The 21,496-nt window shown below is 39.3% G+C and overlaps 2 protein-coding genes across 5 annotated transcripts; one reads left to right on the plus strand and one right to left on the minus strand.

Annotated features, from left to right (window-relative positions):
- Positions 1 to 1,494: 1,494 nt before the first annotated feature.
- LOC112703795 (uncharacterized) lies at positions 1,495 to 21,041 on the plus strand. Of its 4 annotated transcripts, none has more exons than XM_025755397.3 (9): positions 1,495 to 1,803; positions 2,208 to 2,351; positions 2,450 to 2,740; positions 2,889 to 3,135; positions 3,335 to 3,423; positions 9,001 to 10,824; positions 11,104 to 11,693; positions 11,777 to 12,216; positions 12,374 to 12,945. In XM_025755397.3, exons 4-7 carry the CDS (start codon positions 2,916 to 2,918, stop codon positions 11,389 to 11,391), a joined length of 2,421 nt encoding a protein of 806 aa, XP_025611182.1. In that variant the 5' UTR covers positions 1,495 to 1,803; positions 2,208 to 2,351; positions 2,450 to 2,740; positions 2,889 to 2,915; the 3' UTR covers positions 11,392 to 11,693; positions 11,777 to 12,216; positions 12,374 to 12,945. The 4 variants fall into 4 exon arrangements, with proteins under 4 accessions (XP_025611182.1, XP_072063395.1, XP_025611190.1 ...); XM_072207294.1 differs by having other exon boundaries at positions 12,392 to 12,945; XM_025755405.3 differs by lacking the exons at positions 11,104 to 11,693; positions 11,777 to 12,216; positions 12,374 to 12,945 and adding an exon at positions 19,470 to 21,041.
- Positions 4,076 to 6,074, minus strand: LOC112703818 (inositol transporter 4). The gene is made up of 3 exons (XM_025755440.3): positions 5,535 to 6,074; positions 4,740 to 5,453; positions 4,076 to 4,647 (listed from the first exon to the last, which is right to left on the minus strand). Exons 1-3 carry the CDS (start codon positions 6,072 to 6,074, stop codon positions 4,165 to 4,167), a joined length of 1,737 nt encoding a protein of 578 aa, XP_025611225.1. The 3' UTR covers positions 4,076 to 4,164.
- Positions 21,042 to 21,496: the final 455 nt, after the last annotated feature.

The raw sequence follows: 21,496 nt of genomic DNA on the forward strand, positions 1-21,496 counted from the left end.
AATTATGTAATTTTTTAAAATATTAAAAATTGAAATATGATTTTTTTTCTAAATCATTTTTAGAAGATGTATCTTATTTTTTTATTTTTGTCACGCTTTTCAAGCAACACCACCTTGTTGATTATAATTAAATTACTAGCCAACTGAATAACTAAAAAAACTGATAGGAAGTTTTAAGAACTCAGAAAAAGGAGAAAACCAACCTGTCCAAGCACGGCGAAGCAGACTCTGACCAGGGACGACAGCAGCGACGGACGAGGACACAATGACGAGAGATGCACCGGAGCAAGGAGATGCGACGACACAAAGCAGGAGCCAACAACGCAGTGTTGAAGACGCACCGAAACTAGCGAGACGAATCAGAGGAGCAGGCGATCGTGACTTGTGAACTCTGGAGTTCGATTGTTCGAGACTTCAAGAGAGGTTGACTCGTGTGAGAGAGTTGTTGAGTGACATTGAGAGAACGAGGAAGAAGAATTTAGGATTAGGACCACCTTTAACGTGATTTGAAAAATTAAAAAAAAAACCAGTTTCTAATATTTTAATAAATTATACATTTATCTCTTTTAAAAATTTAATTATAATATAATCTAACTATGGTTAAGATAGTAATTCAAATTAAAAACAAATAAATATCCAATTAAAATATGACACATCATAAAAGATAATTTACATGTTATTTTTTAACCCTTATTTTTTTTAGAGAATTTATGGTTTATAATTTAAAATTTATGATTTAATAATTAATGTAAACTAGCAATTTTAAAATGTTATTAATATTGGCTTAAAATCTATAATTAAACTCTTTAACTTTTTTTTTAGAAAATTGTTATTGGAAGAAAGAAATATTTGTTTATTTCTTAAAATAAAGAGTGAAGTATAATTTTGGTCTCGAAAGTATAGGTCAAAAAATTTTATTTTTTAATTTTTTTTATACAAAATCATTCCTAAGATTTAGATTGGATTTAAAATCGTTCTTTTTTTTTAAATTTTAAATTTTATTACCGGATTACTCCTAACAAAAAAATATTATAAAATTAAAAAAAATTTGAGTGCGTGCAGTTATAGTGTTGTGACCATATATCCCACCATACTCTCTTGGAATGGAATCAACAACTCTTCAAATTCACAATAAATTAATTTTTAATCTATTATACTAAAAAATAATGTATAACAAACAAATCGTTTTATTATAAAATAAATACTAAAACATGATCAAGATTTATTATTATTAATTATTTATTATTTATTATTATTTAAAAATATAAAATAAAATATATTATTTAATTATTTTACTAAAAAAATTAAATTAATAAATAAAAACAATAAAATTTATAATCCAGCCACAATTGTAACGGGTCCTTATCCATGTGAATACACCAATCAGTCAGCAACCTGTCAGCTTGTAACAAAGCATCATGCTTTCGTGATGAATGAATGTATCATCATATCATGGGATATACTTATTAATTTACATCTTATGTACATACATTTGTATCGATTTTATCCATTTATCCAATAATCCAATTCCAAACGTCTCTCTTTTGTTCTCCAAAAGCACTTCAATTACACACTTCACTTTTCAACAACCAAAGTACAAGTCGTTTACACGTAAGACCCTCTTTTGACGATGCTCACCCGCATATCTCAGATCTCACAGGAAGCTTTGGACCTCCGCTCGCCGGGTTCTCCTTCCAGTTCTCTGCCGGGCCTCCTCTGCTCCGCTGCCCTCACCTCTCTCACTCTCACACCTTCTCTTCTTCTGCCTTTGCTCTTCATTCTACAGCTTATGTTTATTTCGATGTGAGTTTCTCCATTCTACTTCACTTGGTCTCGGGGTTATTTAAATCGTCATGCCAACTTGTTTATTCCCTTCTTTCGCAGATGCTCAGTTGCTTCACCTTTTATTTGATCAAGAATCGCATTGATTTTGTTAATTCTTACTGCCATTACTAGCTAGCTAGGTTGATCAATTGTTTTCCCTTCTATTTTCGCACTAAATAGTCACACCAATTTCGCTCTTAGACTTTGATACAGTTAATTTATGAGGTGTTGTTGTGATGTTGCCCATTACTTATAGTTATAATTGGTGGCTGCATAATAATTAAAAGTAATGAAAATTGATATATTTTTGGAAGCCTTTCTATGTGAATTGGAGTGAGTTTGAGTGTTTATTTCACCATATTCGTTGAATTTCCATGTTGTAGTTCAATTTTCTGCATTGGAAGAGGCATTGCTTTTCTACTCAACCTGCACTAGAACTTCCGGCCGGTAAGATCGTGGATGTGCCGTTGGCACAAACTGGTGAAGGTATTGTAGAATGTGAACTTCTCAAATGGCATGTCCAAGAGGTGATTGTATTCCTACATTGTTCTATTTGTCAGCGACTGTTGGTGATTCAGAAACTACAAAGTCACTTGATTCTGATCAAATATTTCAAATAATGCAGAGCTACTAGATTCTGATCTTGAAAAAGGGAAACGTGTTGCAGTGTTATGAACACCTGCTGTAAGGAGTCTTGCAAAGCACCATGGTATAGACATAAATGAAGTATGTGGAACTGGAAAAGATGGAAGGGTATTGAAAGAAGATGTGCTCAATTTTGCTGCTAAGAAGGGAATAATTAGAAACGTATCTGCTGCTTTGCATGCTGATAATGTAGAGAAGCCTCAAGGAGCAGAAGGATAGAGTGTGACACCTGGTATAAATCACATTGAGAGGATAGGATACTTCCCCTAAGGTAAAAGCATCCATATGAATCTGAACCCTTTTTCTTCGTGTCTTTCTTACGAGACAATGATACATGTCAACCTGGAAAGAAAACCGTGACGACCTTGAATGTTGCAATAGCTTGGAAGTAATTTATTTTCTTCTCTATTCTCTTTTAGGGGATACCAAAGAGCAATGTAAAATCAATGTCTCTGGCTGCCAAGGTCCCACATTTCCATTATGTAGATGAGATAAACTGCAATGCTCTAGTGGAGCTTAAAACAGCGTTTCAGAGAATCAATCCTTATCCAGATGTCAAGCACACTTTTCTGCCAATATTAGTCAAATCATTGTCAATGGCCCTCACCAAGTACCCCTCTTTGAATAGTTGCTTCAAAGAGGATTCAATGGAGGTCATATTCAAAGGTCTGTCTCTTAAACATTACAGGCTGAACTCTCGATATGTCTTGCTAGCCTTCTTTGAAGGTTGAATGTGTTTAAATTTTGGTAGATTCAATGTTTTTCTAGTTATAGTTGGTTCATATGTGGTGTCTGTTAATTCAATAGTTTATTTGAGGCATTAGCCGTCAATTTGGATCTGACAAGATGGGTTTACTTGCTATAGGTTCAGACAACATTGAAGTTGCCATGGCTACTCCAAATGGTCTAGTTGTACCAAACATAAAGAATGTCCAGTCTCTTTCAATCTTGCAGGTTAGTTTTCAATATTATGATTGCTTTATGCACACATTGTTATTTCGATGAAACTGCATGTCATCAGTTAGAGAGGTCTGGAAGATAAATATGATTCATAATTTGAACTGCTTGAACAACATATATTTTAGTTCTTGACTTACCATTTTTCTCTTTCGCTGGACTGGTGGTATTGGACTCTACTCTGGAATGGAGACTAGCGAGAAAGAAAATAATTTATGAAAATATTAACCTAATTCTCTAAAATATATTAATTATGTGCTTAATTTGAAACTTTGTATATATGAGAAAATTTTATTTTTTCTAAAAAAAATTGTATTCTCTTCTTGTATGATCACTTTTTAATCTAAATAGTAAAAATAAATAGAATAAATAAGAGGTGGAATTCTTTATGTATTCGTAATTTTTGTGTGAAATATAAAAATATTTGACTATTTTAATATTTTGTACTGTTATGGTAGCAGTATAATTCGTCACTGACGTATAAAAAAAAAGTAAATTATGTAAAGGCAATGTTTTGTGATTTTTTTTTAATTATGAAAAAGCAGAACATACAATGATGTTAATACACAATTTAGATTATTTTTGGGGAATCCATTCCTAAAAAGAGCTAAAATGTGTAGAGAAAATAAAAAAAAATTCATACAACGTGCCCCTTCTTATTTAATGTGTTGGATACAAATTGACATACATGGAGAAAGAGAACTAACAGCTTCATGATATCATATCATATCGTTTTATTTAATTACTAGTACTTGCTTTTTCTTCGTCTGTCTTTGGATTAGTGCAACCGCAAGGGTTGAAACCTTTCTGAAGCAACTTCTCAACCTCTTCAAACTGAAGCCCTTTGGTCTCTGGTACCAATAGATAGATGGCAACGAGCCCAATTGTGGAAAATCCAGCAAAGAGGAGGAATGTTCCTGCAGCCCCAAGTGCATGGATGAGTGACAAGAATGTCAAACTCACTATGAGATTAGCACACCAATTTGAAACTGCTGCTATGCCTCCACCAATTCCCCTGAATCTCAATGGGTAAATCTCTGAGTTCAAAACCCAAGGCACTGATCCCATTCCAGGAGAGTATGCTAGGATATATAGTCCCAACACTATAACTGCAAGCACTCCAATTTTGCTTGGGCATCCATCAGAAAACCACACGCGCTTTTGCTCACCGCACACCGCTCTGACTTCCTTTGTTTCCGCCAGGCATGCTCCTGGAAGATGCTGCACCATGTTCATTGATTATGTTAGATTAGATTAGACTAATACATAGATATATATATATAAGTTGAAAGAGATGGAAGTGATGAACTTACATTGCCCCCGGTGCTGGCACAGAAGGCACATTCAGCTTTCAAACATTTCATGCAATTCCATGAAGAGACATTAGGGGCATCAAGATAAGCCTGACATGTAGCGTTAGCACCGAAGCTGAGGGTGTCAACGTTGTCAATTGGAGGAGCGGTGGTAGCTGCCTGATAGAAAACTCCGGTGAGAGTGAGGAGGCAAATGATGATTGCAATAAGGGATAGGAGCATGAGCTTTCTCCTTCCATATTTATCGATGCAAAGCATGCTGAGGATAGATCCAACGGCGTTGAGACCAGATGTGACGAGGGAGAGTGCAAGTGCGGTAGATTTTGATGCAATGCCGGCAAACTGAACAATGGTTGGGCTGTAATACATGACGGTGTTGATGCCAACGAATTGTTGAGCGACTTGAGCAGTCACGCCTGCATACAATCCTCTTCGAACAGCAACGTTGCTGAAAGCAGCCTTCATTTTCTCTCCAAGAGTTTGACCTATCAACCCTTCCTCTTGCTTCTCTTGTTCTACGGCTTCTCTCATTGCTTTTATCTCCCCTTCAATCTCGTCTGCTCTGTAAATCTTTTCCAGGATTTTTCTTGACTCATTTTCTTTCCCCTGGTTGTACAACCACCTCGGTGACTCAGGAAGGGTCAGCATTAAAACGAACTGAACCACCGCCGGAAGTCCGGCCACCCCAAGCATCCAACGCCACGTTCCAGGAGTCTGTATATTATGTTAAATAGTTTAGTCAAATATGTTAATGACCTAATCTTTTTTAGTTATTATACGAGTAGATATATATACCTTGGTGAATGCGAGGTTGATAAGGTAGGAGAGGAACTGGCCAAAGGTGATGAGGAGACCATTGATACAAACGAGAGCTCCTCTAATGGCAGCTGGAGAGGCTTCTGAGATATAGAGAGGGGAAGTCATGGAAGCTATGCCAACTCCAAAACCAACCAAAATTCTTCCAACGACGAGAACCCAAGGAGCAGGGGCAATAGCCATGACTATTGCGCCAATAAAGAAAACAATATCAGCCCCCAGGATAGAGGTCTTACGGCCGAGCATATCGTTCATCCATCCACCAAGTGCAGCACCAATGATGGCTCCCGCTACTGCCATACTTACAATGACTTCCTGCAACCATAATTTCTTATCAACTTCTACAAAGTCTTCGCGAATGTAAAGCAAGGCTCCTGAGATAACACCGGTATCGTAGCCGAAGAGGAGACCTCCAATTCCGGCCGATAGAGCAAGACGCATGATGTAAGGCGAACTAGTTGCTCTTTTCCAGAATTCCGTGAACTCTTGCTTACTCACTGCCTCCGGCCCTCCTTCCATCCTTATTGATCACCTTATTAATTTAATGTCAACCCTATTGATGATTTCTAACTTTCCTCTACCACTTGCACTCCACGCGCTGAAAATATTATTATTCCATCCATCATTGTTTATTTATGCATGCAATTAATCTAATGTGTTTCATAACATCATGCAGACTTTCAATTATAAAGTAAAATTTGATCTCAACGATAATTAATCAATAATATCTATTCTTTCTTATTCCGATTTTAACACCTCGAAAAGGTAATTATTATTATACCTAAATAACCATGTAGAGTTGTGATCAGCAACACAAAAACAATTAGGAATATATTCTATCATATCATTATTATTTATTTATGTGCAATGGAAAAGTACAATCCAAAAAAGAATTGAGATAAATTAAACAGATAAGATATGTTACGTACTTGTACCACAGAAAAAACAGAGAGAAAGTGAACTTTGTTAAGAAAACCACAACACTTTGATGTTAAACTTTCGCAGAAGGTCTCTCAGACCAGTTGTGTGGTATTACGCTCCCTTTTTTCTCCAAGGTTTGAAGTTAGTGTCGTTGGTTTAAATTCTGTCTTTTCTCTCCTTTATATATAAATCTTCTCCGTTAATGGCAGCTAATATATTCATATCTTTAACAAACAACAAGACACCGAAATCTGTCTATAGTAAATAATAAGCAAAGATTGCCATATTTTGTTCAACTGTCTTAATCATATATTAGTTTTTTTAATCCTATCCAATTTCTTGTTTTTTTCCGTAAAAATTGATCTGTTTTTTCATGTATCTTATCTATAACTAAAGCTAAGTTCTCTAACAAAATAGTAAAATACACGAATTAGAGAGATACAACAAAAGTTTAACATCAGAGTGTTGTAATTTCCATAACAAAGCTCATTTTCTCTCAGCTTTTTTTAGTACAAGTATATAACATGCTTCGTCCGTTTAATTTGTCTTAATTCTTTTTTAGATTGTATTTTTTTATATATAAATAAATAATAATGATATGATAGGATATATTTCTAAGTATTTCTAAGTTCATGATCATAACTTTACATGGTCAATTACGAACAATAATAATTACCTTTTTGTAGGAGTGTTCATAAAAAAACCAAAATGTGGTTAACCGGTTAAAAAATCATAATCACATTTTGGTTAACCAATTTAATAAAACAATTTTAAAAATTATATCCATATTTTTTAGAATTGGTTAACCAAAACCAAATTAAAAAAAAACGATTTTTAGCCAGTTAACCAAAACCAAAACCAAATTAAAATCAAAACCTAATTTCAAAACCAAATATGTATAGAAACATATAGGCACCATCTCTACCTGATTGATAAAAATAAGAAAGCTGCGTATATGTTGCATTATACTAGAAATTTGGCTTTATCATCAAAGAAATCGAAAGCTTACTTAGTGAGCATGTGTGTGAAATGGGACTTTGGCTATTGTATAGCGTTACCCAGATCATATTTGGTGTATTTTGGGTTCTCATGCATTACAATCGCAAATAACAACACCTATTTTCGCTACTTTGCCTAAATGCTTCTACTTCCAAGAGCAACATACATATGTTTCTAGCTAAGGTGGTTTACACAAGAAGCTAGTGAAGTCACTCATTATTATTATTATCATTATAGTGAGAAGGTAGTGATGGGTGGTGAATTGGAGATATATTTGACAAATAACGAAATTAAAGCATGCCAATGCATGGCTACACACCAATTTATGCATCATCCAACTTGCTTCAAATTAGACTTGCATGCATACGTACTTTCAATTTCATAATAATCACAGAAAATCCATATAGTATTAATTAGTGATTTCTTTATGTTAATCAATGCTTCTTTAGTAATTGATTCAAAATGTAGCACCTTAAATCACTGTTACGGTCGAATATAATAACGTTTTTAGTAAAATAATTTTGATAGGTAATCAACCGAGATCTAGTACAAAATTGACTAGTTAGGAGTTGTTTTTACCTATACTTTTTTTTAGTAAAAATGTCATTTTGTTGTAAAAATTTGAGGGTGTTTGTCCATTAATACTAATAGTTGTTACTTTTAATTTGAAGAAGTCTTTATATATAAAAACTCGTTGTATGTGTATGAGACTGTTCCATCCTCTGTTTATAGAGGCCAAAATAATCTTATTATTTTTTTAGCCTATATTAGTGGATTCCATTTAAATGTAAAAATTATTATGTTTGTATATTTAAATAAATGTTGTTACATTCTGTAACTTTGATACAACCCAACAAAATTAAAATTTGAGTAAAAGACATATCGGTCCCTGACCTTTTTAAAATTGGACATTTTCGTCCCTTAAGATTTGAAAATACTTTTAAACCCCTCACCTTGTAAAATCTGGGACAATTGAACCCCTCCGTTGATTTGGGTTGAAAAATGTCACCGGAGAAGGCTGATGTGGCTGGGGCAGTGTGACCTGTCCGTTTAGGTTGCTGAGCTGGAGGGGATACTAAAAGTTGAAGAACAGATCGATCCCTCACCCACAAAACGACGTCGTCCCCTTCCCTGAGCCGATTTCACATATTGTTATTCCCATAACACCCAGAAGCCACGCTTGTAATTACTGAAAACCCTACCTGAAGACAAACAGTTTCTTTCTCCCTCCAAAAAAAAAGAACGTCTTCAACTCGTTGAGAAGGTGTTGTGTGCTCAGTAGACGTTGCGGGTGGCGAAGGATTTGACAGGCTTCGTCTTGCAAGAAGCTGCCTTCTGCTACAGAGGTAAGGGTATTAGTCGAATCACACTGTTCGTTCTTGTTTAAGTCTTTGGTAGAATATAATGCATGGGGTTGGGGTTAGTGATGATCGCTTGCTCTGTTTCGGGGATTTAACTGATTTCAAATTCTCAGGCACTTGATCTAGGGTTTAATGTGTGATTGCTATATCTGTGCGTAATGCAGATGGTTGATATATATGCTGTACCTGTTTTTTACCATGGAGGTCATTTTGGTAAAGGACCCGGTGGCACTCTTGAGTATATTGGTGGGAAGGTTGAAAAATTTCCAGAGATGGATTTGGACTTTGTGAATTTTGGGGATTTGGTTACACTATTCAAGGGTCTGGGCTATGCAACATACAGGGCAGTCTATTGGTATGACCCAACCAGTAATGATCTTGAGTCTGGACTGCACATACTGAGAGGGGATGCTGGAATCAATGAAATGCGGGAGAACAAGTTGAGGAACTCAAATATCAATGAGTTCTATATTTACTTCGATCACGCTGTTGATGAGCCACAGATTGTGGAAGAAGAAGCTGCTGCAGAACAGGGGCCGGAAGAATTTGATGATGCAGTTGATGTGGACAGTATCATGCGGGAGCTTCAGTCATCACCATCGACAGCAGGGGATGGGAATGGTAGTGGGGATGACGACTTGTATGAACCTCCTCCGAATGGTACTGAAACTGGTTCTGATGATGACTCCTCTAGCTGTGATGAGGAGAATGATCTGATGAAGAAAAGAAGCACTGTGAAAGGAAAGGAGAAAGTGATGCCAAGAAGAAGGGTCACTGTCAAGGAAGGGCCAGGGGCAGAGTCAAGTGGGAACAAGAGAGGTGCTGGGAGAAAGACTGCAGGTGTGCCTAGTGACAAAGGTACCATGCCAGCTGCCAAGCCCAAAGGAACTGGGCCTAGTGCGAGGCCCAAAAGAACCAGGCCCACAGCGAAGCCCAAAGGAAGTGTTCCTCATCACAAGCCCCAAAAAACTGGTGCTGCTGTGCATGCTGAAGAAGATGTTCCATATGTGCAGCCCAATGACGGGCCTCCAATAGGGCTCTATGTGAATGAGGAGGAATCAGATGATGATGACCCGGTTTATGAGTATGCATCTGAGGACCTTCACACACCAGTGTCCTCAGAGGATGAGGGAGACAAGCATGAGTTTCCAGTGTTTAATGAAGACTATGGATTTGGAGAGGGGAGATTTGAGGTGGGTACCAAGTTTGCAACCATAGATGGCTTCAAAGAGGTTGTGAAAGATATGTTCATAGCTGAGGGGAGAGAATTGTTGTGGATAAAGAATGATAAGGAAAGGGTAAGAGTTGCATGCAGAGGTGAAAATTGTCCATGGCTGGCACATCTATCTTACAACAAGACACTGCTATGCTTCCAGGTTAAGACTTACAAGTCTGAGCACACATGTGCAAGAGATCTGGGTAGTAATGCTGCTGATCAACACTGGATCAATAAGAAGGTGGAAAAGCGAATGGGAAGTCAACCTCATATGACAACTAATGAGGCAACTGATTTCCTCAGGGAAGAGTTTAACTTAGTTGTGCATCCGAAGATGGTATATAAGGCAGTAAAAGAAGCCAATGAAAGGCTAGTGGGAAACGAAAAAGAACAGTATGGAAAGCTCAGGGAGTATGGGATGGAGATTCTCAAGAGTAATCCTGGGTCAACAGCAAGAATTGATGTGAAGCCTATCCCTCAGTCCCTTCCTGTCTTTGACAAGATGTATATCTGCTTCGAGGGCTGTAAGCAAGGCTTCAAGAGTGGATGTAGGCCTTTCATCCATTTAGATGGGGCCTTTCTTAAGACATACCATGGAGGCCAGTTACTATCAGCAGTGGCACAGGATGCCAACAATCAGTTCTATGTTGTGGCATTTGCGGTTGCAAGATCTGAGACGAAGGAGTCATGGAAATGGTTCCTGACACTACTTCAGGAAGACCTGGGTGATGCCTCCCAATTCGGTTGGAACTTTATGTCTGACCAGCAAAAGGTAACAATCTTGCTTTCCTTTATGTGTTTAGTTGTGGGTGTTGATAGACTTAGCCTATAATCTGCTTAGTTGTTGATGTTTAGGAAAATAGCCTATAATCTGTTCGTATCTTGTTGTTTATTGAATTAGCATATAACATGTCTAGATGTTGGTGTTTATTGAGTTAGCCTATTTGCTATTTATATTTTGGTGTTTATTGACTTAGCTTATAATGTGCTTAGTTCTAGAGTTTGTTAGGGTAGCCTATAATGTTGTTTAATTGTTGGTGGAAATGAGTAGGGCCTGCTGCCAGCCTTAAAAGAGGTAATGCCAAGGGCACATCATAGAAACTGTGTCATGCATATATGGAAGAACTTTATTAATAGGTTCAAAAACATGCACATTAGAGACATTGTGTGGGAGTGTGCTAGGTGTACAACTGAACCAGAATTTAAGGAGAAAATGGATAGGCTGAAGGGGGTAAACAATGCGGCATGGGAATATTTGATGAAATTTGAACCTACCACCTGGGTTAAAGCCTATTTTAGTCATGGACCCAAGGTGGATAACCTGACTAATAATGTGTGAAGTGTTCAATGCAAAGGTAGTAAAATACAGAGTAAAACCTGTTTTGACAATGTGTGAGGAGATTAGGTGCTACTTAATGAGAAGGATGACCAAGCACATTAGATTGTTAGAACACCATAGGGGTAAGTTAGCACCAGTTCAAGAGAAAAGGTTGCAGATGAAGATAAAACCAAGCAGTAGGTGGATAGCTGAGTGGGTGGGGGACAATGAAAGAAAAAGGTTTGAGGTCACAAGAAAGAAGATGAAAGTGGACGTGGATCTAATCAAGCACACCTGTTCATGCAACACCTGGCAATTGACTGGTAAAGAGTTTAAGCCCAACTAATATGTTTTGGTCGTATGTAAAATTATGCTTTTTTACATGTAACTTTTGCTGTTTATGCAGGCATGCCGTGCATACATGCTATTGCTGCTATCAGAAAGAGGCATGACCAGGTTGAGGATTACGTGCATCCATGGTTGTGTATGGAGTCCATTCACAAGACATATGCACATTGCATCAAGCCCGTTCCGAGTGAAGAATTCTGGACCACAACTGAGCAGCTGAGGCCTGTCCCACCACCTATCAAACGGCCTATTGGGCGGCCAAAGGTGCACAACCGCAACAAGGACCCTGCTGAAGCTCATATTCAAGGAGAAAAGCTGAAAAGGAGCTTCCAGGTTACATGTAGCAAGTGCAACGAGAAAGGGCATAATTATAAAACTTGTAAAGGAGCTGCAAGCAACCCGAACTGGAAACCAAAGAAGAAGAAACCCAAGAAGACAGTTGACAACTCACAAGCTCTGGTGCTGCTTCCCCTTTCACAATCAGCCCCTCAACCAGAGGTAAGCCGGCACCCAAAAATGCTTTAGACCTCATTTGGTAAAGCACTAATCAGCCCCTCCATTTTATGCTTCTTATTATTAGTCAGTAATACAAAATTGATACTGCTTAAGCACTAATTACCCCATTTGGTTACATTATTGTGTCTTTCTTACATAGGATCAAAATCAATTACAGGGTCAAACATTGGGTGAACCTATTGCTGGGGAGGCAGCTGGGTCTGCACCAGTTCCTGCACCATTTATGGCCCAACCTTCAGCTCCAGCACAGACTCCATTCAGACCTCCATCCCAACTGTCAAGAATGGACCAACCAGACTCCAATGCTGCTGCACATACTTTCAGACCCAAGCAACCAATTGTTTGACCACCAACAAGTGCAAATCCACCACCAAATCCAACACCACACACACAAAAAACTCCAACCAGCAGGGGACCCTCGAAGGAGACCATGAAAGCAGCTACCAGTGCCACAAAGAGAATTCTCAAGCCTCAGAAGAAGTGAACAAGGCAGCATGATTTCTGTGTTTTTTTTTTTTTGGCTAGTTATTAGCATGACATTAGACAATGCTTATTAGCAAAGTAATATTGGCAAACTTGTTTACATGCCAACCAGAAATTATCATATTTTGGAGTTAACACATGCTGTTTAGCTATGTTTTGGATTAAATCAGATACAATGTCATTCTAACCTTTTGCTTTAAATCTATCCAAAATTACTATCTTGTTTAATGCTTGGAATAATGTCTGAATGTTCTAAATTATATGCATACAGCAACAAAGAATTCCAAAAAAAAAACATACATACAGCAACCACAACAAATTCCATGTACATCAATCATTTTTGCATCAATTCCATGTACATCAACCATTTTTACATCAACCATTACAACCAACTCCATGAACATCAATCATGTTTACACCCTAAACATACATACAGCAACAACAACAACTACTACACCAATCACAATTATATGCCACAAACTCAATTTTTTTTTGCTTTCAATAGACAACAGCTTCCTCTCCAACTCTTCTACTTTTTTCTCAATATCCTTATTTCGAAGCAGCTGTTCTTCAATGGCTACTCTATCAGCTTCATCGACCGCACCCAAGGTTTCAAACTCGACGGCCCTAATTTTTTTCAAATGTTCATCCAGCCACATAAAGTACCGGCAATACGGTTCTTTAGCCTGGAACAAAATTTCAGTGAATCACCCATTAACACCCAGCACACTATAAGCCAACTACTGTAAAAATCGCTCACTTACCTTGAACAGTGGACACCCAAGAAACACTCTATTAGGGTTACTAGTCGTTCTTGACTTGTACATAATGGCGTAGACGCCACAGTAACACTTGGGCGCAATCGCAACTCGCACACATCCTCCTGGCACAACCCATGAAGATCCCCCTCCAGGTCTTGTGCATGAAGAGCTCCCTTCACTCATCATGGACGATCGCAGCATCAACACCCATGTCTTCCTCCAAGGTTTTTGATCAAATAGGGCTCAGGGAAGGGGACGACGTCGTTTTGTGGGTGAGGGATCGTTCTGTTCTTCAACTTTTAGTATCCCCTCCAGCTCAGCAACCTAAACGGACAGGTCACACTGCCCCAGCCACATCAGCCTTCTCTGGTGACATTTTTCAACCCAAATCAACGGAGGGGTTCAATTGTCCCAGATTTTACAAGGTGAGGGGTTTAAAAGTATTTTCAAATCTTAAGGGACGAAAATGTCCAATTTTAAAAAGGTCAGGGACCGATATGTCTTTTACTCTTAAAATTTTAATAAAAATGGTTTAAATTATAATCACACAAATAACGAATACTAACTAAGTAAAATTTAGTTATATTATTAGACTTTTAGTATATTGACAAACCCCAATTTGAGGGTTTATCTTGTATTGAATTTAGAGTATTTTGATAACCTTTTGTCACATTTAGCCTATAAATTAGCATAGTTTTGTTATCTCTCCCATAATTGTGCTTAAGTGTAAAAACATGCTTTTTAAGCCTTATCTTGATGAATTCTAATTTCTCTTTGATTCTATAAGATGCCTTGATGTGTTTGTTAGTAATTCCAGGATTGAAATAGGCTAGGCATGGATCAAAGGAAGCAAGGAAGGAAGCATGCAAGTGGAGAGAAGCACAAAAGGCCAAAGAGTTGATCTCGGCCAAGCACGCGTACGCGTACAAGGCGCTCGCGCGCACATCGCAGAATTGGCCAGGGACGCGCACGCGCACCGTGCGCGCACGCGTCGTAGCCCGCACGTGATTCTTTTATTACAGCACGTGTCTGGCAATTTTGGAAGGTTTTAGCAACCAACTTTGGCGCCAAAATGCATATAAGAGCCAAGGATTGAAGGGGATTGACACACATTCACATCCATAGACTAATTTTAGATCATGAGATAGATATTTTTAGTTAGTTACATTTGTTGAGAGAGAAACTCCAACTTCTCTCTAGGATTCATCTTCATTTTCTCAATTCTCAACCATTCCTTGGTGAGATCTACTACAACACTCAATTTACTTTGCTCATGTTGTAGATCCTCTTCTCTAATCTCATTAGTGTTTTGTAATTGTTCAATTCTTGTAGATCTTAGGTTTAACTTTGTTGTTTTGGATTCTATTGATTCATTGAAGATTTTATTTTTATTGTTGTTCATTGTTGATTGTTGTTAATCTCTTGTGTTGAATTGCTTTGATTCTAATTCTGTTCTCTCCATTTTACTATGTCTTTCATTCTTGCTCTCCAAGTGTTTGAGAAAATGCCAACTTTAGATATGGAGTAGTATTCTCTCACTTGGCCTAGTGGTTGAGTCATTGGAGACACTTGAATAATGGATGTCAATTGTTGATTAAGAATTGAGGATTGCTAATTGACTTAGAGTGCACTAAAGCTAGACTTCCCTAGGGTAAGACTAGGACTTGTGACTTGAGTTAATTACTTTTACTTGACTTTCCTCTATAATTAGGGGTTAACTAAGTAAAGCAACACTCCTTTGTTATCACAATTGAATGAAGCTATAGTGATAGAACTTCCAATGTTCAACCTTGGCCAAGGCTTTTGATATTGATTGATTGTTGTTTTCTTTTATTCACACTTTTATGCCACACTCTTCAAGCCACAAAAAGACCACTTAACCAATAACATGCATCCTTGTAGCATTCCTAGGGAAGAACGACTCGGGACTAATACTCTCGATTATAGATTGTAGATTTGTTTGATGATGGATTTTGCGTCGGTTTAGACTATACTACGATTGATCACTTGATAAATTCTATACCGACAAAAATTCATTTGTCAAAATGGCGCCGTTGCCGGGGAATGCGCATGAGTGCCATGTTTTTGGTTAATGTAAATATGTGAATATTGTGAATATGTTTGTCTTTTGTTTGTTTGGTAGTTTTTGTTAGTTTTAGACTTCTATTAGTTTTGTTTCTATTTGCCACTATGAATTCTCGTCCTTGTGGTTTTGGATATGACTATGACTACTTTGTAGGCGATGAAAACTTGAATGATGGCTCACATTATGGGATAGACGAATTCTCAGGAAGGGAGCCGTATCCATATGAGCAATCACCATGACAACCTTCCCCTTCAAGTTACTATGATGATAATCCTTCCTATAATGCATATCATTCCTATGGATATGATGATACGTATCATGGTTATACCTCTCAACCACCACCATTCTATACACCATATTCTCAACCCACACCTTATTTCCACCAATTGCCTACATATGATCCAAATCTATATTCCTCCTATGCATACCCTTATGACGATTATGAACAAGCAACCCTTGAATCACCACCACTCCAACATTTTTACCCTCCAACTCAAATCCCAATGAATGATACACTTGATATCATTCTTCAAGAGCAAGAAGAACTCCAAACCGCCTTCACTAGTTTCACCTCTACCCTCCAAGAATTTACGTCCCGTATAATCCCATCCTCCACCAATAACCAAAACAACTTCCCACCTCCAAGCTTTGATGAATCCCCTTTCCAACCATATCATGAATTCCCCTCTCCACCACAAACCTCCATGGAAGCATATCAATGTCCATTAATCCAAGAGCAATATGACCCTACTTATGTTAGTAAAGCGGAACAAGAATTAAGGGATCGTTTCAAGGAAGAAATGGACCGATTTCAAGCAACCATCCGTCAAAAGATAGATTCTTGGGATTCATATCACGAGCGAAATGAGTTCACGGATGATTGTGAGAAAGCAACCAAAGAGGGAGGTATGAGGGAGACTTTAGAGTCTCAAGTTGAGTACAAGGAAATGGAGCGTATGTTGCAACAAGCGGAGGAAATGAAGATTGTTGAAAATAAAGAAGTGGAAGAAGACCTAGAGGAGGGTGAACAAGAAGGAAGTTCCATCAATGAAAATAACTCTACATCAAGTTACAATGGTGATCTTGTTGAAGCTTCCCCCATCGAATGTGAAATCAATGTTAAAGAGGGTGCACAACCTCCGACACATGACTTGATCAATGATAAAGGTTTGAAGGAAGTTAGCAAACAAGAAGAATTTAAAGAAAGTTATCAAAAGATGGAAATCATCATAGAGGAGCCAAAGGAAGTGGAACCTACAATGTCAAGACCATTGGATATCTTCCTTGCTAAGTCGCCGTCCCAATCACAAATTGAGTGGGTAATCATCTCATCCTTTAATTTTCTTGGCCCATATCAATATGCATTGTTAGAAACGGACGGTCAACTTAGAGCTCTTTGTGGGCTAGAGAGTAAGAACGGATTAGATGTCGGTGGACAAATTGAATCAAGGTGCATAAAGGATGGAATATCAAACTTTGAATCTCAAAGGTGGAGTGAAGCCAAATTCAATGGGATTAGGATGATGAGTATGAGTTACAAGGAGAATTCAATAAGTTTGTTACCCTATTGGAAGCATGAAGATCAAGAAGAAAAGGAGTTAACAAACAAAGTATGGGACCCCGGAACATACATAGACCACTATCAACCTAAGGGCTTCGTTACTTGCTTAGGCCCCCTTGAAGGCCTTGTACGTTTAAATTGGGATCCCGGAGGCTATTGGAAGTGCAAACACTGGTGGGGATTCGAAGAAGAGTTTAAGCACAAGCCACCCTAGCAAGGACTCCACCAAATGTCCAACTTAAGGACTTTAACTAAAAGTGCTAGGTGGGAGACACCCCACCATGGTAAACTCTTTCCGCTCTCTTCTAACCTTGTTTAATAAGTGATTCGAGTTACCATTGTAGGTAGGTTCGCACATCATAATTAGCTTGTTTGTATACATTAGTAGCTAGAATATTAACATGTATGTTGTGATTAGTAGAAATAGAATAAATCTCAAAACCAACTTGCATTTTAGAAGGTGTAGGTTTTTGACTAAATAAGGAGTTGTAGGCACCATGGGGAGTCTTTGGGCAAGTAGAAGCTTTTAGGCATTATCCTGTTCCAAAAAAAAAAAAAAAAAAAGAGGGGGTGGACGCGCACGCGTCCATGAGCGGATGCATCATCACCCATATTCCAGAGAGTTGGGCCTCTCCTAGGCCAGCGTTGTGCCTCGAGCCCAACTCACTTCACGCTTACGCGCACTACGTGCGTGCGCGCCATACAAACATAAGGAGTAGTACGCGTGCGCGCACTTGCCGCGTACGCGTCGAATTGCTGCTGCAAAATCTTGCGCCAAGCCCCAGAGAGTTAGGCCGGCTCTGGGCCATCCTTAAGCCCCTGGCCCAATTCAGCTCGCGCGGACGCGTACATGCCGCGTACGCGCAGGTATAGGTAGTGCAACCACCAGGCCATTGACCAGAGAGTTAAGCCTCCTATGGGCCAACCTTAAGCCTACAGCCCAACTCCTTTCATGCGTGCGCGCACGGTACGCGCACGCGTCCTTACCCATTTCGACCTTCCGCGCTTGAGCGCGCTGTACGCACACGCGTAGGTCCCTAGTGTCATCAATGCACGCGGACGCGCAAGGTGCGCGCCCGCGTCGTTTTAAAATGATGATAACCCTAACGCACAACGAGCGTCGCGCAGTCGCGCTCTTCTTCCTCCCCAACCTCCATTTCCATTTCTGCAACTCCCATAGCCACCTCTGCTGCGCCGTCAACCACCACCGCCGGCCACCCTCCTTTCTTCCTCTCTTACTATCTTCCCTAAACCCTCCTTCTCTCATTCCTTCACCACATTCCCCCTCTCAGCCACTCACTCTTCTCCCCCCCTTTCCGGCCGAACCTCACCGTGCCACCATCATCACCGCCGGCGACGCCCCCTCCCTCATCACCACCCAAACTTCTCTCTTCCTCTCTCATTTCCACCTTCAATCATCACCGACCCGCCCTTGTTCAGTTTCTCTTTTTTTTTGGCCGAACCACCGCGCCGGCAGCACTCACCGCCACCGTCCACGGCGGCGCAGTTCCGGGTACTACCCCCAGTTTCATTTCCTTTCTTTGTTCCCGTCTGCTCCCAGGTTCCTACGCCAGTCTGTTATTTTTTTTGTTTTTCCCTTTTTACTGTTCCTTTTGATTAATTACCACAATTGTATGTTAGTTAGTTAAATTCAAATTTTGTATGCTAGGTTAGATAGAAATAATTGCGGTTAGGTAGCTAGGGATGGATAGAGGATTCTAGGCCTGATAAGTGCTCCGTTTGTGTTTATTTTCTGTTTGTTTGCTTGTCTGCTAAGTGCGAATTTTGAGTTGCTCTGTATGCAATTTGTGCTGCCTGAATGCCTTCTTATTGCCACTATGATTAATTGATACTGTAATGATGTTGTGTGTGCTATTTTGCCACCCGGGAACGTCCAATTTTAAGCCGAGATGCTGCCCAATTTTCAAGAAATTTAATCTCATTTTGATCTTTATTACGAATTTGGGCTAATTCTCGCTAATTTTGACTTCCGGGGTTTACATAAACATTGTAAACATGATTTGTGTGCTTGAAAGGTGCATTTCTCATCATACTACTAATATAATCTCACTTGTACAAATCATTGACTTCTTTACTTACCAACTTCACGCTTACTTGCATTTTAAACCATTTGACCATTCCTTTGAGTCATGATGATGAACATGCCTATTCCTTTAGAATTGTTACATAGTTTGAAACATTGAATTCCTGGTTTTAAAGCCTGCTATCCATGTTTCAAAATCTATTCATATCATGTTTGCTTGCCATCTATTTTACATCCTGAACATGTTTTACTTGCTCCATGCTAAGTGATTAATTGCCTATATTTTATTCCATTTTTCAGGATGTCGGATAAAGGGAAAGGAAAAGCATCATCTTCCAAAAAGAGAAAGAAAACCCCAAACCCCACTTTTGCCTCATTGCTTGCCTATGCTCAAAACCCTTTAAATGACATAGATAAGGCAAACCAATTACTACCGGCCCAGGATACGGTCAAATTCCCCAATCTCTATTGTGAACTCAGATTCCCAAGCTACAATTCAAAGAATCTAAATACTGAGAAGAAACTACTTATTCCATCGGATTTGGCCGACATCATCCACCAGCGTATTGACCGGATGGGTTTGACTTTTCTGGATAGGGAATTGAGCCGGGTGAACCGGTCTTGGGTACAGGAGTTTTACTGCAATTTCTTCCGCCACTCCCTTGATTCGGTACTTGTTAGGGGGATTGAGGTACCCATCACAGAGCAGGCCATAGAGGATGCCCTTACTTGCCGGCCTAAGACCAGTGACACTGATGCATTCATGCAGGCCGAGATAGACCTTCATTGCATGACTTTTGATTTTGAGGCATTGAGGGCAGTGGTAGCTACTCCAGATGCTCCTTGGGTTATGGATGCCGATAACACGGCACCCAAGGGGATGCACTTTAGTTATCTGAGCCGAGAGGCCAAGACTTGGCAGCAGATTTTCGCTCATTACGTCATGCCTACGACTCACTTCACAGAGATCCCGGTTGCTATGTTGATCCTGATCAGCTGTGTGATGGAGGGAAAAGAGGTTTACTACCCCCAGCTGATCAGGCGGTTCATGTGGAGAGCCCACATCCGAGGTATCTTTCCGTTTCCGGTTTTGGTCACTCAGATGATTCAGCGGGCCGGAGTTCCGTGGCACCAGGATGATGTATCACCCCCTCCACCACTCCCTCAGAAGGAGCCAGTTACTATTCCGTGGGGATCCTGGGTGCACGAGAGGCCCGCCTCGCGCCGTAGATCTCGAGCCAGAGCAGCAGTTGAGGGAGCTGGACCCTCTTCATCATCAGCCCCTGCAGGAGCATCTACCGCAGCCGCACCTCAGCCGATGTACTTGTTGGTTCAGCGTCTCTTCCGGTACATGGAGCGCAGTAAGCGCCAGATCATGCGTCGCCTGGATCGGATTGACCAGATGTTTGTGGCTCAGGGCCTTGAGCTGCCCCCGCTACCAGAGTCTTCCGGTTCCGATGAGGAGACAGATTTACAGACTGAGGGTATTCCTGCGGATGAGCCAGCACATATGGAGGCACCACCGCAGACACAGGAGTCTCAGTCGGTACCACAGCCACAGCCAGAGCCTACCGGTGTACCTATCCCTGATCCTCAGGATTAGCATCGAGGACGATGCTTAATCTTAAGTGTGGGGAGGTAGCCGGTGGCATCATTAGATACCGGTGAACATTTTGGCCACTTTACTAGCTATCTTACTTTGCACACTCTTTGTATATATTTGATGTATTTTGAGTTTATTTTGGATACTTTTACTGCTCGATACTTTTACTGCTTATTTTGGATTTATTTTGGATTTTAGATACTTTGATGCTTATGGATATCCTTAGATGTGATTTCATACTTGTACTTTTAGTTGAATTTTTCTTTATACATTTTTGCATATCTTTCTTTTTAATTCGTGGTTGTGATTAGAAATCATACTTTGACTTGCAAACACTTGGTCACCCTTTTTGCACAAGAAATTGGTTTTAAGTGAAAAAGGAAAGGGTGAACTAAGAAAATTTTTAGATTTTTCAATCACAACAATGCTTGGTCAAACATTGAAATTTTCCAAGAAGTTTAAATATAGGGCATTAACCCAATTGATTGAAAGAAATTTTTTTGGTAAGACTTGCTTGAATTACATACTTTGTGAAGCATGTATTGAATTAAGAACACAAGCTTGTGAGACTTGAGCCTATTGATGTGGTTACATTTTATAATCACTTATTTTCCATTCTTGTGTGAATTTATTCTCTTTCTATGATTGTAATCCTTGATTTGCTTGATTCTATATGTCCATTTATCTCTTGTATTTATGCATTTATATGATTGAGGCCATTATT

This window comes from Arachis hypogaea, chromosome 1, assembly GCF_003086295.3.
Source record: "Arachis hypogaea cultivar Tifrunner chromosome 1, arahy.Tifrunner.gnm2.J5K5, whole genome shotgun sequence".
NCBI classification, from domain to species: Eukaryota; Viridiplantae; Streptophyta; class Magnoliopsida; order Fabales; family Fabaceae; genus Arachis; species Arachis hypogaea.